This window comes from Thalassophryne amazonica, chromosome 16 (genome assembly GCF_902500255.1).
Source record: "Thalassophryne amazonica chromosome 16, fThaAma1.1, whole genome shotgun sequence".
NCBI lineage: Eukaryota > Metazoa > Chordata > Actinopteri > Batrachoidiformes > Batrachoididae > Thalassophryne > Thalassophryne amazonica.
This window is the reverse complement of record NC_047118.1, coordinates 1,831,565-1,846,994: the sequence shown is the minus strand read 5'-3', so window position 1 is coordinate 1,846,994 and position 15,430 is coordinate 1,831,565. Positions and strand designations below refer to the sequence as shown.

General features: G+C 47.8%; 1 protein-coding gene across 3 annotated transcripts in view; it reads left to right on the top strand.

Moving 5' to 3' along the window:
* mybpc2a (myosin binding protein Ca) overlaps positions 1-7,063 on the top strand; it is a 182,255-nt gene extending 175,192 nt beyond the window's left edge. For all 3 annotated transcript variants that reach the window (XM_034190181.1, XM_034190180.1, XM_034190182.1), the window contains 3 exons: positions 1,103-1,239; positions 3,845-4,031; positions 6,732-7,063. In XM_034190181.1, coding sequence (XP_034046072.1) covers positions 1,103-1,239; positions 3,845-4,031; positions 6,732-6,766 — 359 coding nt within the window. In that variant the 3' untranslated portion in view covers positions 6,767-7,063. The remainder of the gene's footprint in view (positions 1-1,102; positions 1,240-3,844; positions 4,032-6,731) is intronic.
* The last annotated feature ends 8,367 nt before the right edge of the window (positions 7,064-15,430 follow it).

Here is a 15,430-nt window from a genome sequence, read left to right as displayed (position 1 = left end):
TAAAGGGGGAGCTGCTTCTTCGCGTTGAAAGAAGCCAGGTGAGGTGGTTCAGGCACCTGGTAAGGATGAGCCCTGGGTGCCTCCCTAGGGAGGTGTTCCAGACATGTATTAATTCTAGAATAGAATTTAAAATTCTTCTTCTTACTTATAAGGTTTTGAATAATCAGGTCCCATCTTATCTTAGGGACCTCGTAGTACCATATCACCCCAATAGAGCGCTTCGCTCTCAGACTGCAGGCTTACTTGTAGTTCCTAGGGTTTGTAAGAGTAGAATGGGAGGCAGAGCCTTCAGCTTTCAGGCTCCTCTCCTGTGGAACCAGCTCCCAATTCAGATCAGGGAGACAGACACCCTCTCTACTTTTAAGATTAGGCTTAAAACTTTCCTTTTTGCTAAAGCTTATAGTTAGGGCTGGATCAGGTGACCCTGAACCATCCCTTAGTTATGCTGCTATAGACGTAGACTGCTGGGGGGTTCCCATGATGCACTGAGTGTTTCTTTCTCTTTTTGCTCTATATGCACCACTCTGCATTTAATCATTAGTGATTGATCTCTGCTCCCCTCCACAGCATGTCTTTTTCTTGGTTCTCTCCCTCAGCCCCAACCAGTCCCAGCAGAAGACTGCCCCTCCCTGAGCCTGGTTCTGCTGGAGGTTTCTTCCTGTTAAAAGGGAGTTTTTCCTTCCCACTGTAGCCAAGTGCTTGCTCACAGGGGGTCGTTTTGACCGTTGGGGTTTTACATAATTATTGTATGGCCTTGCCTTACAATATAAAGCGCCTTGGGGCAACTGTTTGTTGTGATTTGGCGCTATATAAAAAAAAAATTGATTGATTGATTGATGTTCATCTGGGAGGAGACCCCAGGGAAGACCCAGGGAACACCTCGGGATCCCACAGTCACAGGTGGTCATTGTGGCCTGGGAAAGGGAAGTCTTGGGTCCCCTGCTGAAGCTGTTACCCCCCCCGCAACCTGATCCCAGATATATGGTTAAAGATGAGTGATGAGCTCCACAACAGACTCTCAAAATTCTGTTTTCAGTGAAATCAGTGTTTTGGAACTTGTACATTACAACATGAAACATGTAAGACTTCTCCATCTGTCCAGGGTTGGACTACAACCGTCCTCCCTTCAAAGAGAAGGACACAAGCTGTTCTCCAAAGTTCACAGCACCCCTGGTGGACAGAAGTGTGATTGCAGGCTACACCGCCGCCATAAGCTGTGCCGTCCGTGGTTCCCCCAAGGTATTTTCATATAATACACATCATATAAAATTTTGAAAACTGTGTTTTCTTTGTTTTTTGTTTTAATATGAGCAATTACACATCACACAGTCCCCAAAATTTACATGACAGCTGTGAGCCGTCGGGGAAAGAGGACTGATGAGGTCAGACAGGAGAAGGCCCCCATATGCCCAAGAACTCTCTAAAAAATAAAGATTGCCAAGAAAACTAGCTGGCTTACAATTTGCTGAGATATTACTGTGCGAAAATGAGTTTTTCTGATGTTAAACCGACACATTTTCAGTGTTGTAACCACTCAGAAAGCATCAACCAAGAGCAGCCATTTTTGTTTTTGTTGTTGGGGGTTCCTGGAGATTTCACCCCATCTTTCCTTACGTATGCCCTACACTGGGACCAGATAGGACTCATATACATACACATACCATAAAACCATAAAATTGGCCATGTTGTCCATAAAATTTTATTACAGAGATTAGAGCATGCCATAGGTATTAAAGGCACTGCGCTGCGGTGGTTTGAATCATATTTATCTAATAGATTACAATTTGTTCATGTAAATGGGGAATCTTCTTCACAGACTAAGGTTAATTACGGAGTTCCACAAGGTTCTGTGCTAGGACCAATTTTATTCACTTTATACATGCTTCCCTTAGGCAGTATTATTAGACGGCATTGCTTAAATTTTCATTGTTACGCAGATGATACCCAGCTTTATCTATCCATGAAGCCAGAGGACACACACCAATTAGCTAAACTGCAGGATTGTCTTTCAGACATAAAGACATGGATGACCTCTAATTTCCTGCTTTTAAACTCAGATAAAACTGAAGTTATTGTACTTGGCCAAACAAATCTTAGAAACATGGTGTCTAACCAGATCCTTACTCTGGATGGCATTACCCTGACCTCTAGTAATACTGTGAGAAATCTTGGAGTCATTTTTGATCAGGATATGTCATTCAAAGTGCATATTAAGCAAATATGTAGGACTGCTTTTTTGCATTTACGCAATATCTCTAAAATTAGAAAGGTCTTGTCTCTGAGTGATGCTGAAAAGCTAATTCATGCATTTATTTCCTCTAGGCTGGACTATTGTAATTCATTATTATCAGGTTGTCCTAAAAGTTCCCTGAAAAGCCTTCAGTTAATTCAAAATGCTGCAGCTAGAGTACTGACGGGGACTAGAAGGAGAGAGCATATCTCACCCATATTGGCCTCTCTTCATTGGCTTCCTGTTAATTCTAGAATAGAATTTAAAATTCTTCTTCTTACTTATAAGGTTTTGAATAATCAGGTCCCATCTTATCTTAGGGACCTCGTAGTACCATATCACCCCAATAGAGTGCTTCGCTCTCAGACTGCAGGCTTACTTGTAGTTCCTAGGGTTTGTAAGAGTAGAATGGGAGGCAGAGCCTTCAGCTTTCAGGCTCCTCTCCTGTGGAACCAGCTCCCAATTCAGATCAGGGAGACAGACACCCTCTCTACTTTTAAGATTAGGCTTAAAACTTTCCTTTTTGCTAAAGCTTATAGTTAGGGCTGGATCAGGTGACCCTGAACCATCCCTTAGTTATGCTGCTATAGACGTAGACTGCTGGGGGTTCCCATGATGCACTGAGTGTTTCTTTCTCTTTTTGCTCTGTATGCACCACTCTGCATTTAATCATTAGTGATCGATCTCTGCTCCCCTCCACAGCATGTCTTTTTCCTGATTCTCTCCCTCAGCCCCAACCAGTCCCAGCAGAAGACTGCCCCTCCCTGAGCCTGGTTCTGCTGGAGGTTTCTTCCTGTTAAAAGGGAGTTTTTCCTTCCCACTGTCGCCAAGTGCTTGCTCATAGGGGGTCGTTTTGACCGTTGGGGTTTTTCTGTAATTATTGTATGGCTTTTGCCTTCAATATAAAGTGCCTTGGGGCAACTGTTTGTTGATCAATCAAAATATCATGTTTAATAAGTCAAATGTCAGAGCAACCTGAATAATTAAATGAAAAATGAATGCTCCATGGTTACACATCGTGTAGCTGCTGGCAGTGTGTTCCCGCGTGCACAAACCGTCATTGTGCACACCTGCCTGTTGGTGCGATGTTTCATGGTGCGCTCAAACGAGCTCTACCGCCGTGAGTCACCCTGAAGTTGTACGTATTTGTACTATGTGTGAAGGGGCCCTATAGAGGCCTGGCACTGGCATAATTGTACTGAAAAAAGCCCGTCTTGCTTTTGAGACAAACGATCTCCGGCGCTGGAGCATGAGGTGCTGGCACTCTGTACCCGTGTTGGCGTCATGTAGCTTCAGTTCATTGATGTGCTGCAGATTTCATCTCCTTTTTCCTTTGGAGTGTGTGAACAAGTGTGAATGACAAACAGTGAGAGTAGACGTGTCGGGTTTTGATACCTTTGCAGTTGGAGTGTACATTTATGTCTGAAGCACGAACAAGAGGTGGAGCAGAAAGATCTTTGTACACTTTTTTTAATACTGCAGAATCAGCAAAGATTTGTCAAGCTACAATACTGACCTATTTCCACCTCTCCCCCCCTCTCTGTTTCTACACCTCCTTCAAACACCTCCTCCCTTCCCTGTCCACCATTTCCTCAACGTCACCTTCTTCTCCAGCCAAAGATCATTTGGATGAAGAACAATATGATCATTGGTGATGATCCCAAGTTCCTGATGCAGAATAACCAGGGAGTTCTTACCCTGAACATCCGCAAGCCGAGCCTGTTCGACGGGGGCAGGTACTCCTGTAAGGCCATTAACAGTCATGGAGAAGACGTGGTGCAGTGCAAGCTGGAGGTCCGAGGTGAGCGGCTCTACGCTTCCCGTAACTCCAGAGGCTTCAGTCAAACTCAGGCTTCTCTTTGACTTTCCACCTCGTCATGAATGATAAACATGCAGTGAGGTCCAGAAATATTGGGACACTATCATAAATTCCCCCTCTAAAACAGACTGTTGGAGTTTAAACAAATAGCGTATTTTCCAGAGTATACGTTGTAGTTTGTTTTTATAGTTCAAACAGTCCTCTGACTTATATACAGAAAATTATGAGTTGGTTATTAAAAACAATGACATTCCCAGGAATCAAAGCATTAAACAAAATAAACTCCAAGAATAAAAAGTCCATGACAACAATGTACAAAAACTCAAATTAAAGAGCTGATGACACAGAAAAAAGGTGCAACTTATAGTCTGGTGAGGAATATCTGTGTGTTGTCCTCTTTAAAAAGGGCAGTTTTTAACAAATGCAACATGCACTCCAGAAAATACACTAATTACAGCAAGTTGAAAGTGCAGCCTTTCAGTTTTAATTTGAATCCATTTATAGTGTGTGCATAAAGTTGGAATGAAACACTGATAATTCCTAATTGGAATAACACTGTTTGGGTTGTGCAGGGTTTTGTAATCGCTCAGGAAAGTAGATTTTCACCAAACCTGTTAGAAATACGAGTGAGTGTTTGCAGATACTTTCAATTTTGGGAGCACATGGGTCAAAGGTCAAGGTCATGATGGATTTAGTAAGAAATATCCATTTTCCAGGATTAGAAGGATGATGCAAAGGTTCTTGCAATCAGTTAATCATTCGTGATCAAGCGGTATGGTAAATGGACTGTATTTATATAGCGCTGCAAGGCGCTCACTACACACCGGGAACAACTTGAAGATTAGGACCTTGCCCAAGGGCCCTTACTGATTTTCCAGTCAGGTTGGAGTTTAAACCAAGGTTCCTCTGGTCTCAAGCCCAACGCTTAACCACTAGACCATCACCTCCCCTGGTGTGAAGTAACATGTTCCCAAAATATTATACAGCACAGTGCTACAGGCACGCACGCACGGGTATCATCCCTCTGATGGCTTTCATTTAGTCTGTGTAGTCAGCTGCTAAAGGAGTTGCAGTGTGACTACATCACCACTATAGAGATGAAATGCTTTCAGCTTTAATTCAAGGGGTTTAAGAAAAGTGCATTAACCATTTAGGAATATTCTTTTTATACCCACATCCATCCATAACAGGAGGAAAAACTGCCATATGGAGGTACATTCAAAAAGTGTGCAACCTTTGGCCGTGAAAAATACAGTTACACTCCTGGGGGTCTGAAATCCTCATCCCCTTTGAAGTCGTCTCCTTGGGCCTGCACACACTTCTTCCAGTGGTTCTGCCATTGTTGGAAGCATTTCTGGAAGGCCTCTTTTAGAATGGTGTCCAGCTGGGACATCACGTTCAGCATGATGTCTTCTCATGACTTAAATTGAATCCCTTTTAGTGTCATTTTGATCTTGAGGAACAGCGAAAAATCACAGGGAGTCGTGTCAGGAGAGCAAATCTAAATAAAATAAACCAAAGTCCTTGGTCAAAATCTATTGTACTTGCATGAATGGTAAATGTCCACCAGGTGGCGATATAGCTCCACTTCAAAAACCATTGGACATGACGCTGGCCAACCTGTTGCTTGTAGTAGTAGGCAAGTCATCACTTTTACAACCAGCATTCTTTTCCAAGTCAGTGACTGGTCTTGGTCTTCATTTACATCCATTATTAAAGAAATACAAGCAATCTGGTGCTTTATGGTAAATCTGTGTGAAGCAGGCAGTGACCATTCAAGAAAGACAAAAGTGAGGGAAGCCTCCAAGGATTTTTAGGCCCTTAACTGGCTATTGTGGCTGTTAATTGGAGGAACTGTGCAAAGTGCAACTTTTAGCTGCTGCATCACTAGTGACAGCTTCATGATGGAGTGGAACAGACAAGGATTCTCTTCAAAAGATTAAGAAATCTCAGCTACAGTTTGCCAGACATTACATGGAAAGTGTGAACCTCGGTTTGCCATTTAAAAAAAAATAGTGTGTTAACCATTTAGGAATTGCTGCCATTTTTGTACAAAGTCACTACATAGTAATACAAAAAACTGACATAGCTCTAAATATAAGAAACTAGAGCTCTTGGCATACCTGCATTAATGGTAAATGTCCACCAGGGTAAGATACAGCTCCATTTCAAGGACTTTGGGACACGCCACCGTCAACCTGTTGCTTATAGTAGTAGATAAATTATCACTTAACAAGTCAGTGACTGTCTTCATTTTCGATTATGTGCATCATTAAAGAAATACAAAAGCAAGGAAAGCCACCAAGAAACCCAGGAGAACTCGGAAGGAGTTATAGGCCATTTAGTGGCTATTGTGGCAGTTGTGTCACTCGTGACAGCCTCATGATGACTTCTGATACAAGAAAAAACATCAAACTGAAGCTCACATTCTCCATGTACCCTCTAGCAAACTGTAGTCCTTCTCTGTTGTTCTCCATCATGAAGCAGTATAACTGGTGACACAGTTTCTCCAATCAAATATTAATGTTGTAAATGTGCCGGTGTTTCTGCACTTGACTGTAAAAGTCTGTTCTTGCACTTGTGAGTGTCCCTGCCCTGCACATGACACCGAGTTGTGCAGCTCCTGTAAAGTGGACGATCTGCTCACCTCGTGCTGAATCACATTGCTGTTTCTCTCCCCAGTTGCACACGAAAAAGGAGCGGAGATGAAGAAATGAGCGACAGCATGAAACAGCAGAGGATACAGCTGAACAGGAGCAGCAATGGATTATGTGTAACGGGACAGTCATGAATAAATATGATTAGAATAGTGAGGTGAGGTTGAAAAGCCGCCTCCCCCTTAAGCTGCCGCTTTGATGAATGCCACATCGGTAATGTGCCATAAATTCTGCCACCTTCCTGAGAAAAGCTATAGAGGGGTGTAGTAACCCCAGCCTGGTGCGACCACACACACACACACACACACGGATCCTTCTTATCTGTGAAGAGAACGTGTCATTTATAAAACAGCCTTTCAACCATTATGGCTCCCCGTGTTGTCTGTTTTGTGCCCTGGAAGTTTTTATAGGTTGGGATGAATTTATGATTATGATGCAGCTGCAGAACGGGAACCATCACAGTGTGACCGGCTGCTCCACAGCCCTGCTTCCTGTGTGCCGAGCACTGCAGCCCGGTGATGCTTGAATGGAGGGATCACTGTTCAGCCGGCCGTGGCTGCTTTCATGGAGCTTACAGAATTAAGGGGGTTCTTTGTGCGCACACACACACACACACACACACACACACACACACACACACACACACACACACACACACACACACACACACACACACACACCATGTGCGCTTTTGACAAATTATGGTAAAATGCATTTGCTTGCATTGATTCTTTGGCCCAAAAAACACCAATTCTGCAGAAACAACCCGGCTGGCAGCAGAACCCAGAACACTGGTCATTAGTGTGAGGACAGTTTGCAGGCCAATAATTTACTTATTTAATAATTAAATTTTCTGTCTGGAAAGACAGAAACATTTTGTTTTGTGTTGGATGGTGCTCGCGTGGACCAAGTATCTAGCAAGCAGTAACCTCCAGTGCTTAAAACAGTGAAGCTGACACCTGCTTGAGGCTGACTCCAAAAGTGGGTCAAACGAACCATTTTACCAGTCTGGTACCAAAAACAAACAAAAACAACAACAACAAACAAACAGGTTCTAATCCGTGTATCTCATGTTGTTAATCCTATAGGGGCTGATTTACAGAACGTTTCACGTGTTAAACTGTGTCCAGACACCATCACACTTATAACGTGCATGTTGATTTACTAATTGATTGATACCGTTTGACTTCAGACTGGCCAGCTCAGTAACCTGGGTTTGGGTGATTGATTACCTCATACATGTAGAGCTATGAGTGCAGCTACACATGAACAACAGAACCATATGTGGGCGTCGCCAGACCTGATATTGAGGACTCCCAGCGGCTTTTGAAGGCCAGAAGAAGGGATGGAATGGATACCCATGTTTTTCGATTGCCTGAGGCAGACAGATGCTTTGGAAGAGTTGGGAACGGACGGCGTCCACAGGAGGAAACCTGTAGGCTGCACCCTCCCACGTGTCTTTTGGAAAATTTAGATTTGGATTTATTGTCATAAAACAATAAAATGTGCAAACACTGAGTGGGGGGTGTGAGAAGTTTTTATAGACTCTGTGGTGAGAATGTGCACACCTCGTGCATGCGTCAAACTGTGATATGAAGGAAAAGGTGAGAAACTCAATGAATACACAACTCAGGTGTAGGTGTGTGTGTGTCAGATTTTATTGGGTTGAAATGAAAACTTCAGTGCGTCTTTAGTTTTATTTATTCTCATGCACTTTATATAATTCACTATAAGAGCCATGTGCATTTCTGAATGTTGATATTACAATGCAGCTACAATGTGTAGATAGTTTACAATAATAACATATTGATCGGTTATGTGGGTGCCTAACCTGAATATAATCATTTACAGCTGGGTTTATAACTGATTATTTCATTAATGGCATAAAGGGAGCTTTTAAAATACTTCAGGTGGTGTGAAAAATGTTCATAGTTATCCTCAACCATGTGTTGTGAAAGTGTAGTGACACGGACCCACAACAGGGGGCGCAAATGAACGGTCAATAGATGAGCCAAAAAGTAACAATTTAATGTGAAATGTGCACAACGAAATACAGACAATCTCAGAATATAATTACAGTCAAATCACAAAGGTGACGTGTGGGCAGGCTCAAGGATAGAAGACGTCTGTCCTGAGAAGAGCCGGAACCACACGATTTCTGCCACCACCGAACCTGGTGAATACTGGAGCCGCCAAGTCCCGAATTCCCAGGTGATCACCGTCCCCGACTGTCGGATCTGGTACTGCTGGCGAGAACAAAGACAGTCAAGTGTAGGTGTGTGCACACCCAGTAACAATAACGGTGGGAATGCCACCTCCACCTCTCACTCTATAACTTGCAGAGTACTGTAGATTCCTTAGGGGAAAAGAGTGCCTTCTAGCGCTCTCTCAGCTTCCACTGACAACGGTACCGGTACTCCTACAAACACTCACAATATACAAACAATATTGTAACACAAAACGGCTGAGGATATTACCTCCAATGAAGTATGATATCTCGGCGATGAGGTGGAGATGACGTCTGGGTTTTATGGAGTGAGATGATGAAGAATGAGTGACAGCTGTCAGGAAGTAATGAGTAACAGCTGTCACTCCCGGCTGTGTCCGTGGCGGCAGCGCCCTCTCATGCCTGAAGCCCGCACTTCAGGCAGGGCGCCCTTTGGTGGTGGGCCAGCAGTACCTCCTCTTCTGGCGGCCCACACAACAGGACCCCCCCCTCAACGGGCGCCTCCTGGCGCCTGACCAGGTTTATCGGGGTGTTGGCGGTTGAAGTCGGCCAGGAGGGCCGGATCCAGGATGAAGCTCCTCTTCACCCAGGAGCGTTCTTCAGGTCCATACCCCTCCCAGTCCATCAGATATTGGAACCCCCGGCCCATTCAACGGACGTCCAGGAGCCGGCGCATCGTCCAAGCTGGCTCCCCGTCAATGATCCGGGCAGGAGGCGGCGCCGGACCGGGAGCACAGAGGGGTGAGGTGTGGTGAGGTTTGATCCTGGAAACATGGAAGACCGGGTGGATCCGCAGTGAAGCTGGGAGCTGGAGCTTCACTGCGGCAGGGCTGAGGACCTTGAGGATACGAAATGGGCCGATGAACCTGTCCATCAGTTTAGGAGACTGTACTTGGAGGGGGATGTCCTTCGTCGACAACCACACCTCCTGCCCGGGCTGGTATGCAGGGGCCGGAGACGGGAAATAATGGGGGCTGGTACCCCAAACACACCTCAAACGGGGAGAGGCCGGTGGCAGAAGACACCTGGCTGTTATGTGCATACTCGATCCAAGCCAGATGGTTACTCCAGGCCGTCGGGTGCGCGGATGTTACGCAGCGGAGGGTCTGTTCCAGCTCCTGGTTGGCCCGCTCTGCCTGTCCATTCGTCTGTGGATGGTACCCGGACGAGAGGCTCACGGTGGCCCCCAGTTCCCTGCAGAAGCTCCTCCAGACGTGTGAGGAGAACTGGGGACCACGATCAGAGACGATGTCGGTGGGTATCCCATACAGACGGACGACGTGGTGAACCAGGAGGTCTGCTGTCTCCTGGGCTGTTGGGAGCTTCGGGAGGGCCACGAAGTGGGCCGCCTTGGAGAATCGGTCCACTATCGTGAAGATGGTGGTGTTGCTCTGGGACGGCGGGAGGCCCGTGACGAAATCCAGGCCGATGTGGGACCAGGGGCGATGAGGCACAGGTAACGGCTGGAGTAGTCCTTGCGATCTTTTATGGTCTGCCTTGCCCCTGGCACAGGTGGTGCAGGCCTGGATATACTCCCGGACGTCGGCCTCCATAGACGCCCACCAGAAGCGCTGCCGGACAACTGCCACGGTCCTTCGCACCCCTGGATGACAGGAGAGCTTGGAACCATGACAGAAGTCCAAGACTGCAGCTCTGGCCTCTGGTGGGACGTATAAACGGTTCTTCGGACCTGTTCCTGGATCCGGGCTCCGTGCCAGGGCCTCCTGGACGATCTTCTCCACGTCCCGGGTGAGGGTGGCCACGATAGTGGACTCCGGCAGGATGGGCTCCGGTGGATCCGACAGTGCAGTTTTGACCTCCTCTTTGTGTACCCGGGACAAGGCATCCGACCTCTGGTTCTTGGTCCCGGGGCGATAGGTGATCCGGAAGTCAAAACGCCCGAAGAACAGTGACCAGCGGGCTTGCCTGGGGTTCAGCCACTTGGCGGTCCTGATATACTCCAGGTTCCGATGGTCAGTGAAAACCGTGAACGGCACAGACGCTCCCTCCAACAGGTGTCTCCACTCCTCAAGAGCCTCTTTCACCACAAGGAGTTCTCGATTGCCGACGTCATAGTTCCGTTCAGCCGGGGTCAACCTGCGTGAAAAGTAGGCACACGGGTGAAGAACCTTATCGGTCTCTCCGCTCTGGGACAGCACGGCTCCTATCCCTGAGTCAGAGGCGTCCACTTCAACCACGAACTGGCGGCTAGGGTCGGGCTGCACCAAAACTGGTGCAGTAGAGAACCGTCGTTTCAACTCCTTGAATGCGGCTTCGCACCGATCCGACCAGATGAAGGGGACTTTTGGAGAGGTCAGGGCTGTCAGGGGGCTAACTACCTGACTGTAGCCCTTAATGAACCTCCTATAGAAATTAGCGAAGCCGAGGAACTGTTGCAGCTTCCTACGGCTTGTTGGTTGGGGCCAATCTCTCACCGCCGCAATCAGGGGCGACGGTATTAGAGGAGATGATAAACCCCCGGAAGGACAAAGAGGTGCGGTGAAACTCGCACTTCTCGCCCTTCACAAACAGTCGGTTCTCTAACAACCGCTGCAGGACCTGACGTACATGCTGGACATGGGTCTCAGGATCCGGAGAAAAGATGAGAATATCGTCCAGATATACGAAGACGAATCGGTGCAGGAAGTCCCACAAGACGTCGTTAACCAAGGCTTGGAACGTCGCGGGGGCGTTGGTGAGGCCGAACGGCATGACCAGGTACTCAAAGTGACCTAACGGGGTGTTAAATGCCGTCTTCCATTCGTCTCCCTTCCGGATCCGAACCAGGTGATACGCATTTCTAAGATCCAGCTTAGTAAAGATTTTGGCTCCATGCAGGGGGGTGAACACGGAATCCAACAATGGCAACGGGTATCGATTGCGAACCGTAATCTCATTCAGCCCCCTGTAGTCAATGCATGGACGGAGTCCGCCATCCTTCTTGCCCACAAAAAAGAAACCTGCCCCCATCGGGGAGGTGGAGTTCCGGATCAGCCCGGCAGCTAATGAGTCCCGGATGTAGGTCTCCATTGATTCGCGCTCAGGTCGTGAGAGGTTGTACAGCCTGCTGGACGGGAACTCAGCGCCTGGAACCAAATCAATGGCACAATCGTACGGACGGTGCGGGGGAAGGGTGAGTGCCAGATCCTTGCTGAAGATGTCAGCAAGATCGTGGTACTCAACCGGCACTGCCGTCAGATTGGGAGGGACTTTGACCTCCTCCTTAGCCTGTAAACCGGGAGGAACCGAGAATCCTAAACACACCCGATGGCAGGTTTCGCTCCACTGAACCACCACCCCAGACGGCCAATCAATCCGGGGATTGTGCTTCAACATCCATGGGAAGCCCAAAATCACGCGGGAGGTAGAAGGAGTTACAAAAAACTCAATCTCCTCCCGATGGTTTCCAGACACCACCAGAGTTACTGGTTGTGTCTTGTGTGTGATTAAAGGGAGGAGGGTGCCGTCTAGTGCCCGAACCTGCAATGGCGAAGGAAGCACCACCAGAGGGAGCCCTACCTCCCTTGCCCATCTGCTGTCTAGCAAATTCCCTTCTGACCCCGTGTCCACCAGTGCTGGGGCTTGAAGGGTTAAATCCCTGCTCAGGATTGTAACTGGGAGTTGTGTGGCAATCTGTGTGTGTCTCACGTGAATGTTTTGACCCCCCCTTAGCCCAGTCTCTGAGGACGGTTGTGGTTGTGGCCGTTTGGGGCAGTTTTTCTGTGTGTGCTCTTTTGAGCTGCAGAGAAAACACTCCCCGCGGATCAGCCTCCTCATTTTAGCCCTGTGCGTTTCCCTAACAACGTCAGCAGGGGGAGCTGTTGCCCCACAGAGCGCTGCGGCTGTGGAGCGTGGGGAGGGCGGCCCCTTTTCGAAACCGGAAGGGAGAGGGGCGGCACGTATCTGGCCACGTCCTTCGCCTCGCTCCCGACGGCGTTCCTCCAACCGATTGTCTAACAGTATAACGAGATCGATAAGCCCATCTAAATCCCGCGGTTCCACCTTAGCTACCAGATGCTCCTTCAGGACTAACGACAGTCTGTTTATGAAGGCGGCACGGAGCGCAACGTCATTCCAGCCGGACCTCGCAGCCGCAATGCGGAAGTCAACTGCATATTCGGCTGCACACCGGCGCCCCTGTCGCATTGACAGCAGCATTGTTGAAGTGGTCTCTCCTCTGTTAGGGTGATCAAACACTGTTCTGAACTCCCCCACAAACCCAGTGTATGCTGATAACAACCATGAGTTCTGTTCCCAGAGCGCCGTAGCCCAGGTGCGTGCCTTACCCCGAAGCAGAGCAATCACATAAGCTATTTTACTAGCATTTGACGCGTACATGACGGGACGTTGTGCGAAGACGAGCGAACACTGCATGAGAAAGTCCGCGCACGTCTCCACACAACCTCCGTACGGCTCAGGAGGGCTTATGTATGCTTCAGGGGATGGTGGGAGGGGTTGTTGAACCACCACTGGAACGTTCATATCCTGCACAGGGTTGGCAGGAGGAGGAGCTGCAGCAGCGCCCTGAGCGCTCGCCGCCATCTGCGTGGAGAGAGCCTCCACCCTGCAGTTCAGGAGGATGTTTTGCTCGGTCATTTGATCCAACCGAGCCGTAAAGGCGGTGAGAATGTGCTGCAGCTCACCAATCACGCCTCCTGCAGATGCCTGCGCTCCCTGCTCTCCCATTGGTCGTTCAACAGCCGGGTGACGCCCTTCGGAGTCCATGACGCTGGCCGAGATATCCTGTTGTGAAAGTGTAGTGACACGGACCCACAACAGGGGGCGCAAATGAACCAATAGATGAGCCAAAAAGTAACAATTTAATGTTGTGAAGGTGCACAACGAAATACAGACAATCTCAGAATATAATTACAGTCAAATCACAAAGGTGACGTGTGGGCAGGCTCGAGGATAGAAGACGTCTGTCCTGACAAGAGCCGGAACCACACGATTTCCGCCACCACCGAACCTGGTGAATACTGGAGCCGCCAAGTCCCGAATTCCCAGGTGATCACCATCCCCGACTGTCGGATCTGGTACTGCTGGCGAGAACAAAGACAGTCAAGTGTAGGTGTGTGCACACCCAGTAACAATAACGGTGGGAATGCCACCTCCACCTCTCACTCTATAACTTGCAGAGTACTGTAGATTCCTCAGGGGAAAAGAGTGCCTTCTAGCGCTCTCTCAGCTTCCACTGACAACAATACCGGTACTCCTGCAAACACTCACAATATACAAACAATATTGTAACACAAAACGGCTGAGGATATTACCTCCAATGAAGTATGATATCTCGGCGATGAGGTGGAGATGACATCTGGGTTTTATGGAGTGAGATGATGAAGAATGAGTGACAGCTGTCAGGAAGTAATGAATAACAGCTGTCACTCCCGGCTGTGTCCGTGGCGGCAGCGCCCTCTCGTGCCTGAAGCCCGCACTTCAGGCAGGGCGCCCTTTGGTGGTGGGCCAGCAGTACCTCCTCTTCTGGTGGCCCACACAATACCATGAGGCACTGGTGCATGTGAATGCAAATGGATGATCTTCATGAGCTTATATGTCAGCTATAGGAATGAAATGGTGTGAAAATTTATCATCATTATACAGACAATAATTATCAGTATTAAATTAGATGAGATTTATTGTCATTGTCATTACATGAGTGCAACAACAACAAAATTACATTTACACTCCAATTACCTCAGACAAAATACAGCAATTAATCCATAATTATTACTTGTTTACCGTAATAATGGCACACATCAGAATTAAAGACAACACATATACATTTGACATTGTTTATGTGCACTAAACGTGAAGCAGTCTGTCATCCGAATTGAGGTAAAGTGGGTGAAGGCTGCAGCAGGCGGGGCCCGCGCCACCCAGCTTGGGGAGTTGAAGGCTGCTGCAGTAAAAACTGCGCTGCCTTCGAGGTGGCAGGGAGGAAGCCAGGGTGAGTGGAGTGGAGAGACACGGGGGGTGGGGGGGTAATAGGGATGGAAGGAGAGAGACATGCGTCGTGTGCAGATGAGTTAAGTCTGTCAGTTTCATCTCTCTGTGTGTGTGTGTGTGTGTGTGTGTGTGTGTGTGTGTGTGTGTGTGTGTGTGTGTGTGTGTGTGTGTGTGTGTGTGTGTGTGTGTGTAAAGTCTGACATTGCTAGGCAACAGCAGGCTGGGAGCAGTAGATAGATGAGAAGGGGGAGCTGAATTCCTTCACCAAGGCCATATATCCTTTTGGGGGAAGAGCAGGGCATTTGGCCTTCAGGCTGCCATGTTGATGTTAGACGGAGAGATACAGAATTCCATTTACTGCACCTCTGACTGTTTCAAGTCCAAATTTATGAAGACTATTCTCTGGTCCTCAGCAGCACATTCCTTTGCAATACAGCGTATTTGCTCCAAGATGGTCTCCATTATGTGTTTGAGTTCAAGAGTTCATGCAGTCTGAGATTACACAGCATTGCCCAACTCAATCAAGATGGACTTATGAGGGGACGAGA